The sequence below is a fragment of the Durio zibethinus genome, chromosome 26 (genome assembly GCF_047325235.1).
Source record: "Durio zibethinus cultivar Kanyao isolate XHJ-2024 chromosome 26, ASM4732523v1, whole genome shotgun sequence".
Classification (NCBI taxonomy): Eukaryota; Viridiplantae; Streptophyta; class Magnoliopsida; order Malvales; family Malvaceae; genus Durio; species Durio zibethinus.
This window is the reverse complement of record NC_143187.1, coordinates 17,180,000-17,201,134: the sequence shown is the minus strand read 5'-3', so window position 1 is coordinate 17,201,134 and position 21,135 is coordinate 17,180,000. Positions and strand designations below refer to the sequence as shown.

General features: G+C 28.5%; 1 protein-coding gene across 1 annotated transcript; it reads left to right on the top strand.

Annotated features, from left to right (window-relative positions):
* The first annotated feature begins 8,515 nt into the window (after window positions 1-8,515).
* On the top strand, window positions 8,516-11,807 carry LOC111274076 (F-box/kelch-repeat protein At1g51550-like). Its single transcript, XM_022858732.2, has 2 exons — window positions 8,516-9,196; window positions 10,671-11,807. Exons 1-2 carry the CDS (start codon window positions 8,770-8,772, stop codon window positions 11,660-11,662), a joined length of 1,419 nt encoding a protein of 472 aa, XP_022714467.2. The 5' UTR covers window positions 8,516-8,769; the 3' UTR covers window positions 11,663-11,807.
* The last annotated feature ends 9,328 nt before the right edge of the window (window positions 11,808-21,135 follow it).

The window sequence follows — 21,135 nt, the reverse complement described above, 5'->3', positions numbered from 1 at the left end:
TTCAAGCTCAAAGTTTAATTCTAATAAAAATTTTTTGTAATCCGAAAGAACTTTAATCCTGAACCAATTCAATTTTACCCGAATTTTTTTTTAATAATAATAATAATAACTTTAAATTAAATACAATGCAAAAAAAAAAAATTAAAGCTTAATCTTAAAATATAAATTGACTTCGGATTATATGGGTGTTTACAATTACATTTTTTGGTGTATTTTTTGTAAAACAAAAATTGTACAAAGATATAAATACTCATTACTCATTACGTCTGAACTTAATATAAAAAAAAATTTAGAGATTTTCATTTACAATAAAAATTTTCAATTCATAATTGAAATTCAAAAGTTTATAATTAAAAATTTAAACATTCCTAATTTGAAATTTAAAGATTTCTAATTTAAAGTTAAAAAATTAACAATTAAATTCAAATATTTTCAATTTGAATTTAAAGGCTAGCAAAATATTCAAGGTTTTTTTAAAAGTTCAAAGATTTACAAAATTTCAAAAATTAGTAAAAAATCAAATACTTACAAGAGATTTAAAGATTCACAAAAAATTTTAAGATTCACAAATAATTCAAAGATTTATAAGAGATTCAAAATTCGCATAGATTTCAAAGATTCATATTTGATTCAAGATAATGATTCAAAGGTTCGCAAAAATTTCAAGATTTAAAATTAACAAGAAATTTAAGATAATGATTCAAATGTTTGTAAAAGATTCGGGATTCACAAGATTTCATAACAAAATTGAAAGATTTTAAGACCTAAGTTTCATAAAAAATTCACAAAGACTTTAAAATTTACAGAAAGTCAAGATTCGTAAAGGTTTGTAAGAATTTCAAGTTTCGCAAAAGTTTCAAATTCATAAGAATGAAAAATTCGTAAGAATTCAAATTCGTAAAAATTCAAATTCGTAAGAATTTCAAGTTCGTAAGAATTTAAGGTTTGCAAGAACTTCAGGTTCACAAAGGTTTCAGTTTCTCAAGGATTTAAATTCTTAAAAATTCACAAATTTACAAGAATTTCTTAGTGATTCACATTCAAAATTCAAATTCGAAATTATTAGAGATTTACATTCAAAATTTCAAGGCTAAAATTCTTAGAGATTCACATTTAAATTTTTAAAAATTCTCATTTAAAAATTTTTAGAGATTATGTCCAAAAGTCTTATAATAAATCATTCTCAATATTGAAAATATTCCTTAAAAAGGTTCCACAACTTTAAAATTCTAAATGTTTTCCTTATAAAATAGTTTCCTTATAAGCTTTCCTCAAAAGTTCAAATTTTCTCTTTATGAAAATTTTCAATCTCTCATCAAAGTCAAAATTTGCATATAATGAATGTCATAATAATGATGTAAATGCTTTCTAAATGATATAGATACAACAATCTAGATTTTCATAATAATGCAGATGCCATACTTTAAACCATGATTCAAATGTTCATTACATGATGCAAATGCATGTCCAACCATGATGTAAATGCAATTATCAAAACAAAAGATTTAAATATTCACCAAACTATATACATATTCTTTGTAAACAATAATGCAAACACAATACATGGAATGTAGATATCACTAACATCAGTGTCATGTAATTTCTATAATTGTAGTAACAAGGTTATCGAGACTCCACCATTTCATTTTTTCCCTTTTTAACTTCTTAGCATTAATCATTTCAGAACAAATTTTGTACACTTATCTCTATTATTTTCATCATCTGATTATAACTCATAGGTTATATTGACTAATCCATTAATATATTCATTACTTGGTCACCCCATTTGCCTTTTCAAATCATCTTTTCAAGCTTCTTCTATCTTTTTCATTTCTTTTTTTTCTTTTTGCCCATGTAATCTTGGATTTTTTTTTCAAAGAAATGCAGGAATTTTTTATGAACATTATCATTCATTTATTATCATTTTAATTCATGACAAATATAATGTAATCATATAATTTATTGATTTATTTTAGGGATGCAAAAATAAGAGAGGACAAGTTGAATTAAGAGAAAAGGTAATCAATACAAGAACAAGTTTAGTATAAAAAGAAATAGACAAAGGAAACAATTCAAAACATTTCAATAGGATAAGTATTTGAATGGTATAACAATGTCCAATCAATGAATATTTAGTCAATTCTTAACATTAATCCAGAATTCTTTTTCAAAACTCATTCCATTGACTTTTAAATCATTTTGAGTTCGTAAAATTTTGCCACAGTTATAGAGGATCTTCAGATATCATTGTTCTTTTATATATTTAACTACCCATTCAATTCAGCTCAAATGTTTTTCTACTCAAATTTCTTTTTCAAGTTTTCAATTTGAGTCTTCTTTTTCTCTTTTTATTTTTTATTTTTTCACATTTTTTGTTTTTCATTTTTTTTACTTTTTATTTTTTTTAGTTCATCCATTATTGATGATATCTCCTAAACATCAATGTTTAAAACATGAGAACAAATCATGATTCTATCGCTCTATTACAAGTATGTCTTAACTCAATATATGATCATTCAATTCGAGCATTCACATTTATTTAAAATGAACTTTCAGATTTTTAATTTGAGTATTCCTTTTCTCTTCTTTTTCTTTTTTCATTTTTTTCACATTTTTTATTTTTTATTTTTTTTCACATTCTAATTTTTTTAGTTCATCCATTATTGATATCTCATACACATCAATCTCTAAAACATGAGAAATGATCATGATTCCATCGCTTTATTACAAGCATGCTTTAGCTCAATATATGATTATTCAATTTGAACATTCACATTTGATCAAAATAAACTTTTAAGGGTTGTAATATAGGCTATGGTAAGGGCTCTTAAAAGAAATTAATAAAATAGGCTTAAAACATATATTCAAAAGATTCAAACCAAATGATCATTTCTCATCATGTGATACAACTTGGCATTTTACCCCATTTCACATTATTTCATTACTTTTTTTTTCTTTCTTCATTCATCTAATTTTTTTTTCTTCATTCATCTAATTTTTTACAAAAGAATTCTAATTGCTTTGTCATTGGTCATTTGTGACATTAGCTTTTTTTTTTTTTTCATTTTTTTATCCTTGAGACCTCTTGTGATCTCTTACTTTTTTTCATCTCTTCTTGAAACTTGTCTCATAGTGTGAAAGGTGATCCTTGGTTAGGGTTCTTTAGAAAAAAAAATCATACAGGCACAAAAATGGTAGCAATGGATGATTTCACTTTTAAGAATGGTAAAAAGAATATGATCATTCTTCATTTCAGATATGAAGATCATTTATTAAAAAAAGACAAACTCATGGATAATTTCAAGACATGTCTATTTCATTTTTTCATGAATGATACATGCTCATAGATTGTTTCTTTTGCTCAAATAATCTTCACAAATCAATATGAGTGAGTTTAAAAAATTAAACCCTAGAATTGCTATTTATCATTGTCTAAACATTCATCATTTGGAATTTGAAAATGGAAAAAATGATACAAAAAATAGAATAGTGGTTTGGATAAAAAAAAATATAATGAAATGCATTATACTTGCCTTTTTTATTAAAATGATAAAAATTAAAATCTTAGTACATAGAAGAAATCTTATCATTACTTTAAAATAAATCAAAAAATGATAAACATCTCAACCAGCCTTTTTGTACTCTTTCCTAAAACTATGCCTCTGGGTGATCGAGCAAAGAGTTTTTATTGATATTTAACTTTTTTGATTCGTTGAAACTCATTAAGCCTGCTCGAATCAAACTTTACACTTTATGCTTGAAAGTAAGATATGTTTCTATAAAATAACTTATACTCTCATTGTAGTAATCGTACGTGGCGTTAACATCATACCATTTGCTATAAGGTGGTTTCAATGGTTCTAACTGAATTTCAAATACCAAGTTATTCTTCACCAATTCTGAGAATAACTTGGTGTAAGTTGTGGGGATAGAATCAATGCAAGCTTTTTTTTTTGGTTATTTTGAGATCTTTTCAAACCACTCGCTTGGTTGTTAGGCCTTAAAACTAGTGTAGTGATATAACTAGGCCAATATGCAAGTATTTAAAAGGTTGGTTGGTAAGTTGATTAATAAGCTGGTTGCGAAATAGGTTGGTAAAGAGCTTGTGCAATACTATTAATTATGGTGTAATAAGCAAGATGAACAAGTGATGGATATGGAGCATAGCTTTTGAATTGTTTCCCTTCAAAATTTACAGCATGGGCTTCAATTTTTTTTTTTGTTTAGGCATCCCTTTTTTCTTTATACTAGTGGTCTCATCTTCCTTAAACTTGTTACGCTTGATAGCATTTTCAATAACCTTTCTTAAAATCATCATATCAGTAAAGTTTTTTTATTGCATTCCTTATCATCTTCTCATAATAGAGGGATTTTAAAATCTTATAAACAACAATCATATCTCTTTTTTAGTTAAAGACAATTGAACTTTAGCAATTACATCCTTCCATCTTTGGATGTACTCCTTAAATGACTCGATTACCTTTTTTTTCATATTCTGCAAGAAAAAATGATCAGAAGCTGATTTATTATATGGTGATACTGACTAATGAAATCATGGGCTTACTCATTCTAAGAGTGAATGTAGGATCGATTAAGCTAGACATACCATTTTGTCATAGAACTATAAGGCTATCTTAGAATATATACATCAACAACTTTTCATCACTAGTATAGGTAGTCATTTTTTTACAGTAAATGATAACATGAGTTATAGGACACTTTGTACCATTGTACTTTTCAAACTTTGAAACTTTGAATATTGGAAGAGTAACAATGTCTAGTACTAAACATAGCCCAACAGCATCCATAGAACCATAAAAATTGATTCCTTTCACTACTCGTAATCTTTCTTTAATCATGTTCATCTTTTGGTCAATTTTTTAGTCTTTTAATGACTCAACCACTTTTAACTTTAACTTTTCATTTTCTTTTGGATCATCCAAATTAGGGACCTGATTGGTTTTGAGGCTTTCTCCCTAAAGACTAGATTAATATAACTTTGAAATTGACCTTATGTAGTAGTAGTTTGCATTCTTGGGTAGATGTATGGATATACCCTTAAAAAATTTGCTTGTATCCCTTAAGAAGGCTGGCCTTGATAAGAGCCGAATCTTTTAGGGTATAAAGGATCAATAACATCTTGCACTAGATGCTTCGGTTGACTTAGAGCTTCTTATACCTCTTTTTTTTTATTTAACTTATTTAAAGCTTGTAAGATTTTATTCAACTCCCCTCTGAGCTCTTTTTGAGCTTTTTCTATCTCGTCAAAATGATTAGAGTTTTTTTACTTTATTTGTCTAGCTTGGACTCTAGTATTGTATTGATGGTGAGTTGGTTGAACGGGATTTTTGGACGACGGAGCTATTCTTGAGCCTAGTATACCATAATTGGCATGTTCATATTATTAAGTGTTTAAAAATTTTTAAAAACTAACTTGTTTAAAGATCTTATATGCATGAATGAATTAATGTATTGAATGTTTGACACAACAAATCATGATGCATAAACACATGAATATATGTACAACAATGTAAGAATGGATAAATGAATGCATGTTCTAATGTTTGTCATATTAAAATGCACAGATGAATGCATGTTCTAATGTTTGTCATATTAAAATGCACTGATGAATGCATGTTAATGATGTTGTATTAAAATACGACATACAACAATTTAATAATAAATAATAGATGAAATAAAATTTCGCATAAAATTGATACAAATGTAATTCAAAAAGTCCACATATATGTCTTAAGTAGAGTTACATTCTAACCTAAGGTTGGCTTCTTATGTTTTACTACATGTGGTTTGGGTTAACGTAAAGGTTTCTAAATTGTTCCTCATATCATTGTCCATCACTGACTAGTAAGGCACTCCAATCTTCGCTTATTATAGGCTATAAGTGAAAGGGGTTCAATTTGAGTGAGAGTGTTTCGCTAGCCCAAACGGAGATATAAAATCTCACTTGATGATAGGAATTTTAGAACATCGGCTAGCTTTAAGCTTTCCCAAATCTCGGTTGCTTCTAACCACTGTGATCCACTGTAGATCATCATCGCAAAACATCGTTGGCCCTCAAATTTCACTTGAAAGCTCTCTATAACCTCATCATCTCAAAATTTGGGTTGATTTTTCGTAAATCACTTCCTAAAAACGTAGATATGAAACTTAAGCTACAATTTTTCTTTCCCTATTTCAGCCTTTTCCATCGTCAGATTTGATTGAGATTTTAGTATGTTGTTGTACTTCCCACGCTCTATACCTCTATCATTTCTGATATTCAAAATCCTCGAGTCACAATAAGCCTTCACCAGCATTGTCAGTGACAAAACAAAGGTTTTTGCACAAAGTTCTTTTTTTTATTTGTCTTTGTTGATATTTGATTGCTGTGTTTCTAGGTTTATTGATATTTCGCTTGTTGTCGATTTGGATTGATATTGCAGGTCTTCAAATGGTTGCTTTGCAAGTGATATTTTGCGTTTGATGGTGGTTGAATGATAAGAGTGCAAAATTGATTTCTGCCTTTATTGTTTGTTGTATGGCTAGCAGTGATGAAAGGTTGGGTTTTCAGTTGTTGGTAATGGTAATTTGAATGGTGGTGAGATAAAGCAGTTTAAGTGGCTCATTGATTTTCTGGGTTTATGGGTTATGGCTAGGATTATGGTTGCTTCTAGGTTACAACTATGGTGTGGATGGTGTTCCAGTAATAGTATTAGTGATGGTTTTGTTAATATGGGATTTGCAAATTGTGGATTCTTTGGCCGATTGCCCTTTGTTCCTATTTGTGTGTGTTTGGGTGTTTATTGGTGAACAATGGTGGTGAAAATTTTTGCAAGATTTGGCTTAATAGAGACTCCCTCACTCTTTTTGATACTATGGTGCTGAATTTATAAGGATTTTGTTTCAAATTCATCAGAACTTTTGATCGAAAAGAGTTTCAATTTCATTTTCAATTGAAGCTTAGATTTTTATTCCAATCAAAACTTTTGTAATCTAAAAGAACTCCAATCTTGAACCAATTTGGTTTTACCTGAACTTCTTTTTTTTAATAATAATAATAATAATAATAACTCTAAACTAAATACAATATAAAAAAAAATTAAAGCCTAATCTTAAAATATGAATTGATCTCAGATTAAATGGGATATATACAAAACTTGATTGCTCAAAAATCTATTTGGATGAACTATGATATTGGCTCCAATGATATTGAAAATAGTAGTGGCAATGAGATTTATAATTGTAGAAGTAAAATGAAAATTATTAGTGGTATATATGTTTGGATATAAATGTAACAGTGGAGGTAATGCGAAGTGTAGTGAAAAAAAAATTATCATTAAAGATATTAGATTAAAATATATTTGTAATAAAATTTTTTGTACATTTTTTCATTTATGAGTTAATAATTAATTATAATTATTTTTATATGAGATAAAATCCTAACAATTTTATTCAATCAAAATTTTGATGCATATTATTGTATATATAAATAACAATTAGAGTTTTAGATATTAAAAATTATAAAAATATTTTAAAATATTTAATATTTGAAATATATTTCTTATAACAATTATAAATGTTATTTAGGTAAATTAATATTAAACATAAACATAAAGCATATAATAAAATATACAAATTTAAATTATATTAGAATATTTTAGAAAAAAAAAATCAATACGAGCATTATGATCCAAAAACTCCAACTAGACCTTCATTTTGTCCAATGCAGCTCAAAATCTTCAGTCTCTAACGGAAGAAATGATAGAGTTAATCTCACCAAAAAAAGCCATCGAAAAGGCATTCACGATACAATTCAAAAAAAAAAAAAAATGCACGATTGCACCGTTGATGCTAACCGGCAATCTAAATACAGCCCAAACCATTTTAGGCATAGCGGCTTGCACAAATAAAAGCATTTGGGGAGGCGGGTGGCTCAAATATATTATCGAGAGAGGCAACAGTCGCGAGATGTAGGTCAGTGAAGAACGGTTCATTGTCAGGCTTAAATTATTGACCTTTAAAATTAAATTAATTTAATTTAAAATATTTGAGCTAATTTTTAAAAGCATTTTATATTTGAATTGATTTGAATTTAAATTATTTCACATTCTATTCGTATTCAAGCTAGTTGGATGGAGGAACTAGAGAGAAACGGAGGGCGCTGGGTAGCCATTTCTGTGGACGTTTCTGTGCAAGATGCGCCAACGCGTCCGAGTAAAGCTCATAAGTTCACATCACAGACACAACACAAACGCAAATGGCCAAATCTTTATGGCCCCCACCTATCTCTTTACTTGCTGCTGAATTTACCATTTCCACTTTGACAAATTCATCACCATTTGACAGTTATCATAAAGACATAAACGACCAAAAGAACCAAAAAAAAAAAAAAAACCATTTTCTTTCACCGCGAACAAATCCATGTTTATTGATATTTGAATCAGTAGCTATAAGATTTTTGTTGTTGTTTGAAAGTTGTAAATTCGAATTAATAGAAAATTAAAAAATTAAAACAAAATCCCAATAAAAGCTATCAAATTCAAATTTAACGTTGTCCTAGAGCATCAGGACAATCCCAACAAAATGAGAATAATAATCCCAACCCATTTTAACATTTTCCTTCTACATGGGCAATTCCAACAAAACCAGACCCATTTTAGAGCTTTCCAAACAATGGCCCCCAAAATCACAGTCACCTCCCACTCCCACTAACCATAGCCATATAATTCAAGCAATCATACCAACAAAACAAAACAAACCACTTTTTCCATGGCAGAAACTAGCACCAGTGCTACTAACAGCAACTTCAATAATGGATCACCTATAGCTAACTCAGCTCCAGACCATCTCTTTACAATCTTGCTTTTACTTCCTATAGAGTCAATTCTATCCTTTGCCATGACTTGTAAGAAACTCAGGTATCTGGCAAGTTCTAATGCTCTGTGGGAGTCCATATGCAGGAGAGATTGGGGAACTACTGCTGTAGATGCCCTTAAGTCTTCTTTTCATGGTGATGAGGATCATCAACTGCTTTCATGGATTAGGCTATACAAGCAGGTCTCTCAACTTGACTCAATTTGTTGCTACAAGCTCTCTGACCCAGATTCTGATTTGACGTTGCCAAGCCCCAGAGCCTCTCACTCTCTCAATTTTGTGTCTGGTTGCCTGGTTTTGTTTGGTGGCGGCTGTGAAGGAGGTCAGTCACTAGTACAGATAATATAAAGCTCTAACTTTGCTTTTGCTTTGTTTTTGGTGCATGTTTCCTAGGATGACATATATCTTGTTCTCTTTGATGGGTTTCTGTTGTAAAATGTGTATGTGGTGATTTAATATCAACTGGCCTAAGTCCCTAAGGTTCTTTTGAAGTTGTTATTGGATAACAGTGAAGTACATCTATAGGAACGGTTAACTAGTGGATAATGGAAGGTAATATTTAAGGAAAGAAATTTGTAATTAATCTTTTGAATCTAGTGAAAACAGTATCAATAACACTATTAATTGGCCCTTCAAGTAGATTTGGCAATTCTTATATCCATAATTTCGCATCTCTTTTTTTCGTGTCTAACACGTATAAAAATTATTATATCAAATTTATAGTGACACACCAAATATAAAATATTTTTTTTTTTATTTTTCTTAAACTCATGGTTTTTGCTAAAAGTTTATATCATGTTGCTTTTTTTTTTTTTTACGTATTGTATCATTGTATCATATTTAAAATTTTTATTATCTTTAAGTAATCAGGTTACATTTATCGTTTGGTAGTATCTCATTGAATTCAAACATCTATGTACTTAAAAAGTTGAACATCTTGATGAAAGTAACCTTCTTAGGCATTTCTCTTTATCATTTTGTTCGCATTAGTCTAAAATCTCTTAAAATTTTTTTATGCTTAAATTCAGGAGAACTTATTTTTAATGAAAAAATATTTTTTAAGCAAAATTTTTACTTAATTTTGTCATATAAAAAATAGGGAGATTGTTAGTCTTAAATTGATAAAAGTTTTTGAATTGACAAAAAAAAAAAATTACCTTACTTGAATCAAATTTACTTAATCTCAAATTCAATATTTTTTTAACTTTCAATCTTGCCAAAATTCATTTATTGATACTAAAAAGGACAGTTTTATTCCATTTTCCAAGCATTGATGCTGTATCAAGTTCGACCTTGTATAGTTGTTATTACTTGCTTTTTGTTACTCATTTTTTTTTCTTTCTTAAAGTTACTATATAAAAGCAAATGTTAGACTGCAAATCATAATTGATTTTAAATGAATAAATTACTGAATGAAACACTAATTCTAGCATATAATATCATTCTAAATAAAGTGAAATCATACTTTCGTTATCCAACAATTCTCATGAGCAGAGCTTAACTAATGTTAAAACTAAATTGCTAAAGCCATTTGGCTAAGAATAGTTATATAAGGATCAGGCAAGCTCAGCGATTTCCCATTTATTGTAGCGACTTTTATGGTAACAGTAAAGAAAAATACACGTGGTCAACAACCATTAAACGATCAACTGAATTTTTACATACGTTTTGTAGTTGGGGGGATTGACACTGACCGATGTGTAGCCAGTATTATATGGTAAGAAAAATCCCCATCTCTCTTCGTTGTTATCTCGTTGATATCATAACTTTTTGGAGTGTATTTTTTATCCTATTAGGACGCCATCTTGATGACACTTGGGCTGCATACATTGGTAATAATTTTGGGAGGATGTTAAGGTGGCAGAAGATTCATTCAGGTATCCCAAGTGGTAGATTTGGGCATTCATGTGTTGTCATTGAAAATTATCTTGTTCTGTTTGGAGGATTCAATGACCGGGGGGATCGTCACAATGATACATGGGTGGGGCAAGTAGCATTCCACGAGAACCTTGGTATCTCATTATCATGGAGGCTGTTAGATGTGGCGTCAATAGCACCACCTCCACGTGGAGCCCATGCTGCATGTTGCATAAGCAACAGGAAGATGGTTATTCATGGAGGAATTGGTCTGAATGCCGTGAGGTTGGGTGATACATGGGTTGTAGAACTCTCAGGGAATCTTTGTTTCGGAACATGGCATGAGATTGTGAGTCATCCCTCACCTCCAGCTCGTTCAGGACATTCATTGACACACATAAGGGAAGCACAAACAATTCTATTCGGCGGGAGAGGATTGGGTTACGAGGTGCTGAATGATATCTGGCTTTTGGATATGTCTGAGGATTATTCAAAATGGGTACAAATATTTTATGAATTGCAAAACATACCAGCAGGAGTTTCTCTCCCACGGGTTGGCCATTCAGCTACATTTATCTTAGGAGGACGACTGCTAATTCATGGCGGAGAAGATTCACAGAGGCACCGAAAGGATGACTTTTGGCTATTAGACATTAATGCCATAACATTAGAAAGAGTGCAGCCAGCTAGATTAAGCTCCCAGAGATTGTTGACAAACATGTGGAAGAGACTTAGAGCCGAGGGTTATAAACCCAAGTCCAGATCATTTCACCAAGCTTGCGTGGATAATTCGGGGCGTTATTTGTATGTGTATGGTGGAATGGTGGATGGATTACTTCAGCCTACAGAAGCAGCAGAAGCAGCCGGACTTGCGTTTGATGGAGAGCTATTTCTGGTGGAGCTGGTACTCAGCTGTAAGAAAAGAGGTTAGAGGCCTATTGTAAATATTTCCGTTGAGTATGTGCTTCATGGACATTGACAAATATTACCAAATAAAGACCAGTCCTAGACTCCTAGTGTGCTGTCCACTAATGGCTTATTTACCAAGAAACATGAATCACTGGTTCAGGGCACCAATGGTTTTAGAGTTGCATATTTGATGAAATGTTTCTCAAACTGGGTTGTTGTACATTCTTATCTCTCTTTTTCTAATATGAAAGAAGCATAAAATCCTTGTAGGAAAGGCTTAGTTGTTTGTGTCCACTAGGGAACTAATGTTTGGTGATGGAAACTTTGTTATTTTAATAAGTTATTCATGAAAATAAAAAAGTATATTTCTTACAAAAACATTTGCTTGTGTAAAATCAAAGGGAGTGATTGGTTCTTTTGAAATGAAACAGGGACTCATTTAGAATTAATCTCAAATTATAAGATAATTAAGCTTGATGGGTTTGGAATGGGTGTATTCCTAAGGTTCAACCTTATTAGTAGCTTTAAGAGTTAATAAAAATTTAAAATATCCTTTATATTTGTCTTTCAATATTAATTCATTAAAAAAACATACTACATGAAAATTTAAAATCTTTTACATATTTATCTTTAAATATTAGTTTAATTAATAGTATTAAATATAACATATATATGAAGAAAATATAAAAAGTCAAATTGTACTATTCATCCATGTTCTTGTGCAAAATGATAGATTTAGTCTTAATACCTTAATCTATTAAAATCGAGTCCATATACTTTAATAAATTATTAATCAAGTATTTTGATTCATCATGTCAACCACCATGCCATCAAAGTAACAACAGATATTTCACTCTTTTATTCACCATTTCGCTTAAGTACAAATATGGATTGTGTTGGTTCCAAAACTTGCAACTTTACGAATTTATAGTAGTTGATGATAATATTTCATTTGTATCTTTAATTGTAATCTTCCTTTTCAAACTTTGGTTGAAACTAAGATGAAAGCTTCAAAGGATATATGAATTGACTTCAAAGAATTGCAAATGCCACTTTTTTTAAAGATTATTTTATCCCTATCAATTATGGTATGCAAAAAGATTGTATCAAATAGCCTATAAGATATAATAAAACTTATATTTGATTTACCATGCATTAGAAAAATCAAACCACTAAAATCTCCTTAATAAGAGACGAAAATTCCTTACCTTTAACAAGATTCTTGCAATAAAACAATGCCAAAGAAACAAACTATATATTTGAGAAATAATGTGAGAAGAGAGTTTTTGAAAATTATCAACTCCATTGAACTTATTCAATTCCTTACAAATGAACATACATAATCTCTATTTATAAAGATTAAATCCTAAGATTGTGACTTTTTTATTGTGTTATTTCAATCAAAGATTGCTTTTTTTTTTTTTTTTTTAATAAAAAAGATGCCTTTATGAATCATTAAAGTTATATTAGGTCATTTTAATGATCCCTCTTCTCATTTCAATAGAAATCATTTTTCACATTTATGAAATTACATTTTTTAACTAGAGCAGTCAACTACTCTCAAAAGATAGTTGACTACTTCTTTGAAAGTTATCTTTCTAAAATGCTCCTAAAGCAAGGTAGTTGATTGTTATCTTATAGCAATCGACTTCTTTTAATTCTAAAATGCTCAAAATTAAAACAGTTGATTCCAATCATAGCAATCAATTACCTAGGGTAAATAGTCGACTGATCTTTAGATAAGTTTTGTACGTACCTTTATGTAATAGTCAACTCCTTAGTATAGGCAATCAACTACTCCTAAAGACTAGTATATGACAATCGATTTGCTTTTGCTAATGCAATCGATTGCTCTTATAGTAAGCCTTCTTGTATTGATTCTTTAAGTCTAGAATCAATCCTATTAATAACGGTACATTACCTTAATCAATTAAATAGCTTAACTTAACATTATATCTCTTTTGATTAAGTCTTTACTTAATCATATTATTTTTATATTTTGAAAATATTTCTAACATTCCCTATCTATTTTTAAAATAGGGCAAACTTCAGTATTTTTGAAAATCTTATGTATAAGTGAAGATATCATATAATATGATTTCAAAATCTTTACTTTAGTGATAAAGTATTGTTGAGTTAATTAAATTGAATGATAGAACTTAAATCTTTGAATCAACCAATTGTATGAGTAGTCATATACTGAATCACATACAAGACTTCAATGTCCCATCAAACTATCATTTAGCAATGCTTTAACATAATTTCAATGGTTATATATCATGTATATTCATGAGTGCTTCAGAGCCAAGCTCTTTGTTCTTATAAACGATACCACTACCTCTCATATAGGTGGACTCCATCAAGAATGCAACCATATAAGCATTTAAACACTATATTGACATGTTATGGATCCATTAAGAGTTTAATTTCAACCTTCCTTCATAACATATAGTTCAACTACTTATCTATATGGGGATTACATTATTTTAAATACTTACAGTCACATCCAAATGATGAACTTTGACTTATTAAAACTTAAGATTTAAAATGCAATTACACATTAAGTTGAGGTTCAATCATGCGTGACTAAATTATTAAGCTTGTTACCTATCCCTTAAGAAATTTTGAAAATATTTCTAACATTCCCTATCCATTTTTAAAATAGGGCAAACTTTAGTATTTTTGAAAATCTTATGCATAAGTGAAGATATCATATAATATGATTTCAAAATCTTTACTTTAGTGATAAAGTGTTGTTGAGTTAATCAAATTGAATTATAGAACTTAGATCTTTGAATAACCAATTGTATGAATAGTCATATACTGAATCACATACAAGACTTCAATGTCCCATTAAACTATCATTTAGCAATACTTTAACATAATTTCAATGGTTATATATCATGTATATTCATGAGTGCTTCAGAGCCAAGTTCTTTGTTCCTATAAGTGATACCACTACTTCTCATATAGGTGGACTCCATCAAGAATGCAACCATATAAGCATTTCAACACTATATTGACATGTTATGAATCCATTAAGAGCTTAATTTCAACCTTTCTTTATAACATATAGTTCAAGTACTTATCTATATGGGGATTACATTATTTTAAATACTTGTAGTCACATCCAAATGATGTACTTTGACGCATTAAAACTCAAGATTTAAAGTGCAATTACACATTAAGTTGAGGTTCAATCATGCGTGACTAAATTATTGAGCTTGTTACCTATCCTTAAAGAAATTCTAGACATCATTCCAATAAAATTCCTTTATCAAAGGATTTGTAATCTTGGCTTTGACAAAATATATGGTGCACTCTTGTCAATTTTATACATAGTTATGCTTTAACTTGTCTAGATTTCATTTTTCTTGGCTCTATGCCTTTGATAGTGTAGCTTAACTATCACTATCAATTTGTAGTATATTAGTTTAGACCCTAAAGGTATTTTATATTTACTTTATTCCTTACTTGCCAATTCCAATACTATAAATTTATCAAAATAGTAGAATTTTTTGGTATTTTCTTATTTCTTTAAATTCCAAGAAACATTACCCCTACCATTCACGCATATCAATCCATTTTCATATTACTATAATGTCATGTTAGTAATCAATCTTGCATTGGCTTATCCTTCTATTACCTAAAGAATTTCAATATACAATGTCATATTACATTATTTTAAAACCTTTCATTGCAAACTTTATTAGATCATCAATCTACTACACTTTTACTAATCACAAAGTAATTTCTCACCTTGTGTATATTTTTAATCATACATTAATTATTTACCTTTGTATATTGTGCAATTATCTTTTCTTTGCTATTGTTGTACCAATTCGACAATAATAAATTCTTTTAGAATCTTATTTACTTAGGAAATTTCATTTTGTCATTTATATAAGTGCAAGATGATATTTTATATAACATTTTATTCCCAAATCATATGTATAACACTTTTCATTTCATAAACAACCTTTTGGCATTTAAGAAGTTCTTGATCCATACCAAAATTATTATGTTATCTTCATATTTTCAAATGAAGATATCTTGTTAAACTTACTATGAATGCATTTAACATATCATATTTTATATGATCACAAAAATCAAAATTCAAAAAATATTATCATTTCTTGAGAATTTAAGTTCAATTAAGAACTTAAATAATTTACATGTTCTTGAAAACCATAACCTTTAAGATTATTATATATACACCTTTAATTTTTAAAATAATTGACCTTTCTAAGAATCTGTGAATTTCACATTTCTTTGGTGAATTGTCATAAATGCAATAAACATCCCTTTTGTAGACACTATATTATGGTGTGTATAATTATTCTATATTATATAAATTCTCAAATCAATTTTAGCTAAATTCTTTGTTCATAGTCTTAACAATTCTATGAAATTTCATTTGCAACCTTTATTGGTTTGTAACAAGGACATTAAGCTTATTAACATGAAAATGTTATTATCCATGATTGTAAAACAATCATAAATAGCTTATTTAAAAAATGCTACTTATAAAGACTTTATTTGTCTTAATAAAACTTTAAATTAGATTTCATAATTAACATTATTGTAGAGGTTCATATGCAACCTCTCTTGTTCTTTAAACAATAATCTTTATGAAATCTAAGTCATATAATTCCTTTATTCTTACTTTCTAAATGTTTTTACAAGGTCTTTATATTCTTCTATTTTAAGAATTTCTTCTAAGTTCATATGAACTTATTTCAGCAATTTAAATTTGTGAAAAATATGGTATCTTTAACTCAATCACAATTGAAATTGTAATTGAGATCTTTAGATTTAGTAAATTAGGAATTTACATGCCTTATTATGTGCATAACCCTTTGCACTTATTCCTTTTTAATTTCTTGGTTCATAGGTTTAAAAAAACCTTTACAATTGCTAAATATTCTCAAACATTTAGAAAATTTAAGTTTGATTTCATTTCTTAGTTCATGAAAGCAACCTTATTCCTTTTAATTCGAAACTATATTTAATCATGACATAATGTTATTAATACTTTTGTCTTATGACTTTGTTTTTAACCAAGAATATTGTAAACACTCTATTTTGTCTGAGATCATTTAGAATGCTTTCAAATCTCGAGTCTGTTCAAATTAGGTTTTGGGCTTAGCTTGTTTGGTTTTGGGTTTACAATTTAAATTTTGGACATAGTATAGATTTTCAACCCAAACAAGGCTCATTTACTCTTTTGTAATTATTTTTATGTGTTAGGGATAAAGAAAATAATAAATTATGATATTTGAATTTGGATTTAAGCTAAAGGATAAAACTGTTAGGATTAAGGTTGAAATTAAAAAGAATAATGCATCAAAATCCCTTCAACCGAATTTTATTTTTTTATTTTGAATTCCCTTAAGTCTAATTTTTTATTTAAGCAACATAACAAAGCATAAAAAGGGGCGATTCTTGATCACCCATTTCTTTATTGTGGCAAAAAAAATCATTTTTTTTTGTCACCACTATTAGCCTTCGAAAAATCCACCTCAATTCAAGCCACAACCTCCAACACCTCCCAAACTACCATCACCAAATATGCCATAACCACTTAGCACCAACTACAACTGCAAACTTAACCTTAACACCAACTTAATGGCCCACTCACTGTCACCACTGTAAGAAAAAAACCCTCACACAAAAAGGTTTAATTCATACAGCTAATTCACTAGCAACAAATGCTAATCGATTAAACATGAATCACCATCTGCAGTTGAAGCCTTAGCCTTGAAACTAAGTTCTCACACAGCAAGCCAAAACCAATACTTACATATCTTTACACCAATTCCATCCTTGTTCCTGCAATAGAAACCTAGGTGAACAATCACATAATAATATTCATTAATAGCAATCAAGCTGCAAACCAATAACAAAGACACCATCACCAGTAACTAAAATCCCAAAATTACTTACCCAAATCACCACTGCTATCACCATTATCCAACCAATACCCAAAACCCATAATATTCAAAACACCAACCACAATTAAACAGGAGATCAAGCATAGAAACAAAAAATCACAATCAACCTAGTAATAAAAAAAATTCAACAAACATGAAAAATCTGTAATAAGTGGATTTGAGTTCTATTTCGGGGTTCCTATTTGGATTTTAGTGGAGGTCCGAAAGAGAGGAGAACATATCTCGAGCGGTGACCATTGGAAAGGCAAAGAATAAAGGCAAAATCATAAGTTCAAGCTCAAATCGTCGAAAAATCAATAAGTTTTTAAAGAAACCAGTTAAAGCACATGAAAGAGAAGGTCGAGACAAGCTTGTGGAAATTTTATGAAACATTTCTTTTATGTTAGTGGATGGTTGAAGAACGATGCTATGTGGCTACAATGGCAGCGGAGCCTCGCCAGTTTCTACGTTTGTTTGAAAGTTCGACCAACATTCATCATTTTGTAGAGAGAGGTTGGAGCATCAGATAATTAAATAAAGAAGATAAAAAGGAAAAATAAATGAAATAGCATGAAAGAAGGCATTTATACTAAAGATAAAATAACACCATTTTGGCCAAAGAAAACCGGGTTCCCTTTGACCCATTTCAATGGTTCGTGCTTCAGCCCAAGAAAAACTTAACCTTTATGCAATCAATTCTATTATTGAGTTGCTATCCTGATTTCCAAGCCGCTAAGTTGAGCCAAGCTTCCAAGCCTCTAAACCCTCAAATCAGCCTTAAGTCGTTTTAAGTTAAGCAAATTTTGAGATACTGAGCATAGTCTAATATAGTTTTGTTAATTTTTTATATTTTTGTATTTAATTTGTTTCAAACAGATTGTTTAGTTTAAATAAAAATTAAAATAAATTCATAGGTCCTGCTAAATGATTGAAAGATTTTTATGGATTTAAAAATTTTAAATTATGAATTCTATCAAACTATTAGAGAATTTTATAATAAATTTTTGAGAAAAATAATTTTTCAATCCTACCAAACGATTGAAGGATTTAAATATTAAATTATGAATTCTGCCAAACTATTGAAGAATTTTATAATAATTTTTTATGAAAAACAAATTATTTTTTCAATCTTACCAAATGATTTGAGGGCTTAATGAATTTTTTGAAAAAAATTTTCAATTCTATTAAATGATTGGAGGATTTAAATCTTGAGTTAAATCTTAACAAATTATTGAAAGAATTAATGACCCTTTTTAAAATTTCATGGAAAGGTTTTCAAATAAAAATCATAGCAAACCATTGAGGGATATGCTCAAAATAAATCCTAACAAATTATAGGAGAATTTTATTGATTTTTTTCAAATAATTAATTTCTTGAAAAATATATTAATGAATTCAATAACGTAATCTTTTCAAAGTGGGACAATTGTCTCTGTAATTACTTTTAAAGTAAAAAAATTATTTTAAATTGCTACCAAACGATTGGAGTAACTTTAAAATAAATTTTTAATAATTAAATTATTTGGTAAAAATACTAACATATTTTAAGGTTTGGATAATATGAAATCAAACGAGTACCATCATTCGATGAGTGTGGTAAGGATGCTATAACCATATTCATATGTAACCGTACTCCCAGACCTAGTTATAATTTTGTAGACTAGAATCTACCTTTTAAATATACCTAAGTCGAGTTTGAAATTTCTATTTAAAATGAGATGAATTTAGTTAAGAGGTCAATCGCACCTAAATAAAAAGATTAGTGGTAACTCCTTAAGTCTAATTCTAATTATAGGTTTATGAATTTATATGTTATGACAAGTATCATTAACCTTTTTAGGTTAATTTTTTAAAAAACATATGCCATATCAAAATAGTATCATTTTAGTAGATTCCACGTAATAGAATCCACCTCATTCTTATCAAAGTTAATAAAATTGATAAGTCAATCTTATAAATAATTGCACATTAAATCATGCATAAAACAATTATAACAATTCTTAAAATTATTTACCAATGAAGTTTCATATCTGTTTTTTTCTATTATTCTTAAACAATTAGTGCAATTAATCTCTTGATTCAAAAATCAAATATGAGTAATCATATCACATATGTTTTCATTTAGTTATGCAAATTTATTATTTTAAGCATTTTAAATAGAGATATCAATCTTACTCATACCCAATAGAGAACATGATTTTTTATTTGAATGGAGATAAGGATAAGTATTACATTGTGGGTATGGGTATAATTTTAAATTTTTATTGGGTATACGGATGAGGATGGGTAATATAGCACTCATCCCATACCCATACTCTACATATATATATTTAGATATATTTAGTATATAGATTTTTTTTATTAAATAACATAAATTATTATTTTAGATTAATTAAAATTAATATATTTTTATTGAAAAAATATATATTAATATATATTTATAAAAAATTACTTAAATATACAAGATAAAAATACAAAATGCTAAAAAAAATTTTAGATTTTAGGTTTTTTTTAAGCTATGGTAATGGGTAAAAAATACCCATGTGAATGAGAATATGGATAAATTTAAAATACCTGTTGGGTATGGGTACGAGGATTGGTATAATATAAAAATTTGGATATGAGGATAAAGAATACTCTACCCTACTCATATCCTACCTATTGACATACCTAATTTTAATGATTCTCATTTAAGAAAGTAATTTCTTAATTCAAGCTTGTCAACTACATGTTTAACCTAAGAATCATATAAACATGGTATATACTTAACAATAAATCATTTTTTGTTAAAATCATAACATAGTCATAACAAACAAACTTTTATTCTTTCAATTGCTATTTAAATCATTATTATGAATCAATTGATGCATATTAGAACCTTATTCTACTTTTAGAAAATGAATTCTTTAAATATCTTATTAATCTTATAATTTATTAAATACCCAAATTAGTCATGCTTAATCATAGAATCATAAAAATATGCTTTCATAGATTCATGCATCATAATAAGCAACCTAAATTATATGTTAAAATATCATAGAAAATAAAGTTTTTAGCCATATCCTTTTTATACATAGTCTTTTCCAAAGTGTATTTATTTCATTTCAAATTATATTCATATTTAAACATAGCAAATTTTGCTTTAGTTAAAATATAATCTTGAAACCAACCTTATATAGCATACTATAAATTATAAATTTATATTGCTTTAACTAATTAGGTTTTAGCATGAAGAAATTTCATGTTTGTCACATTTCCTTATTTATAAAATTGAAATGCTTTAAATATTTCTTACTGTCATATATTGTACCATTAAACTTTACTTACCATGCCTTACATATCATTTATATATTGTAATTTACTTTTTAAATGGGCAATCAATTCCCTTGGTTAAGTAGTTGGAGGTCAACATTCTAGAAGCTGATCTTTTGATGTTTGAAGTAGGCAATCAACTATTTAGTATAGAATAGTCGACTTCTTTTCAAACAGAAAGTCGGTATTATTTTGAAAGTTTTCGGTAATTGATTCCTTTATATGGGCAATCGATTGCTCATTATAAAAG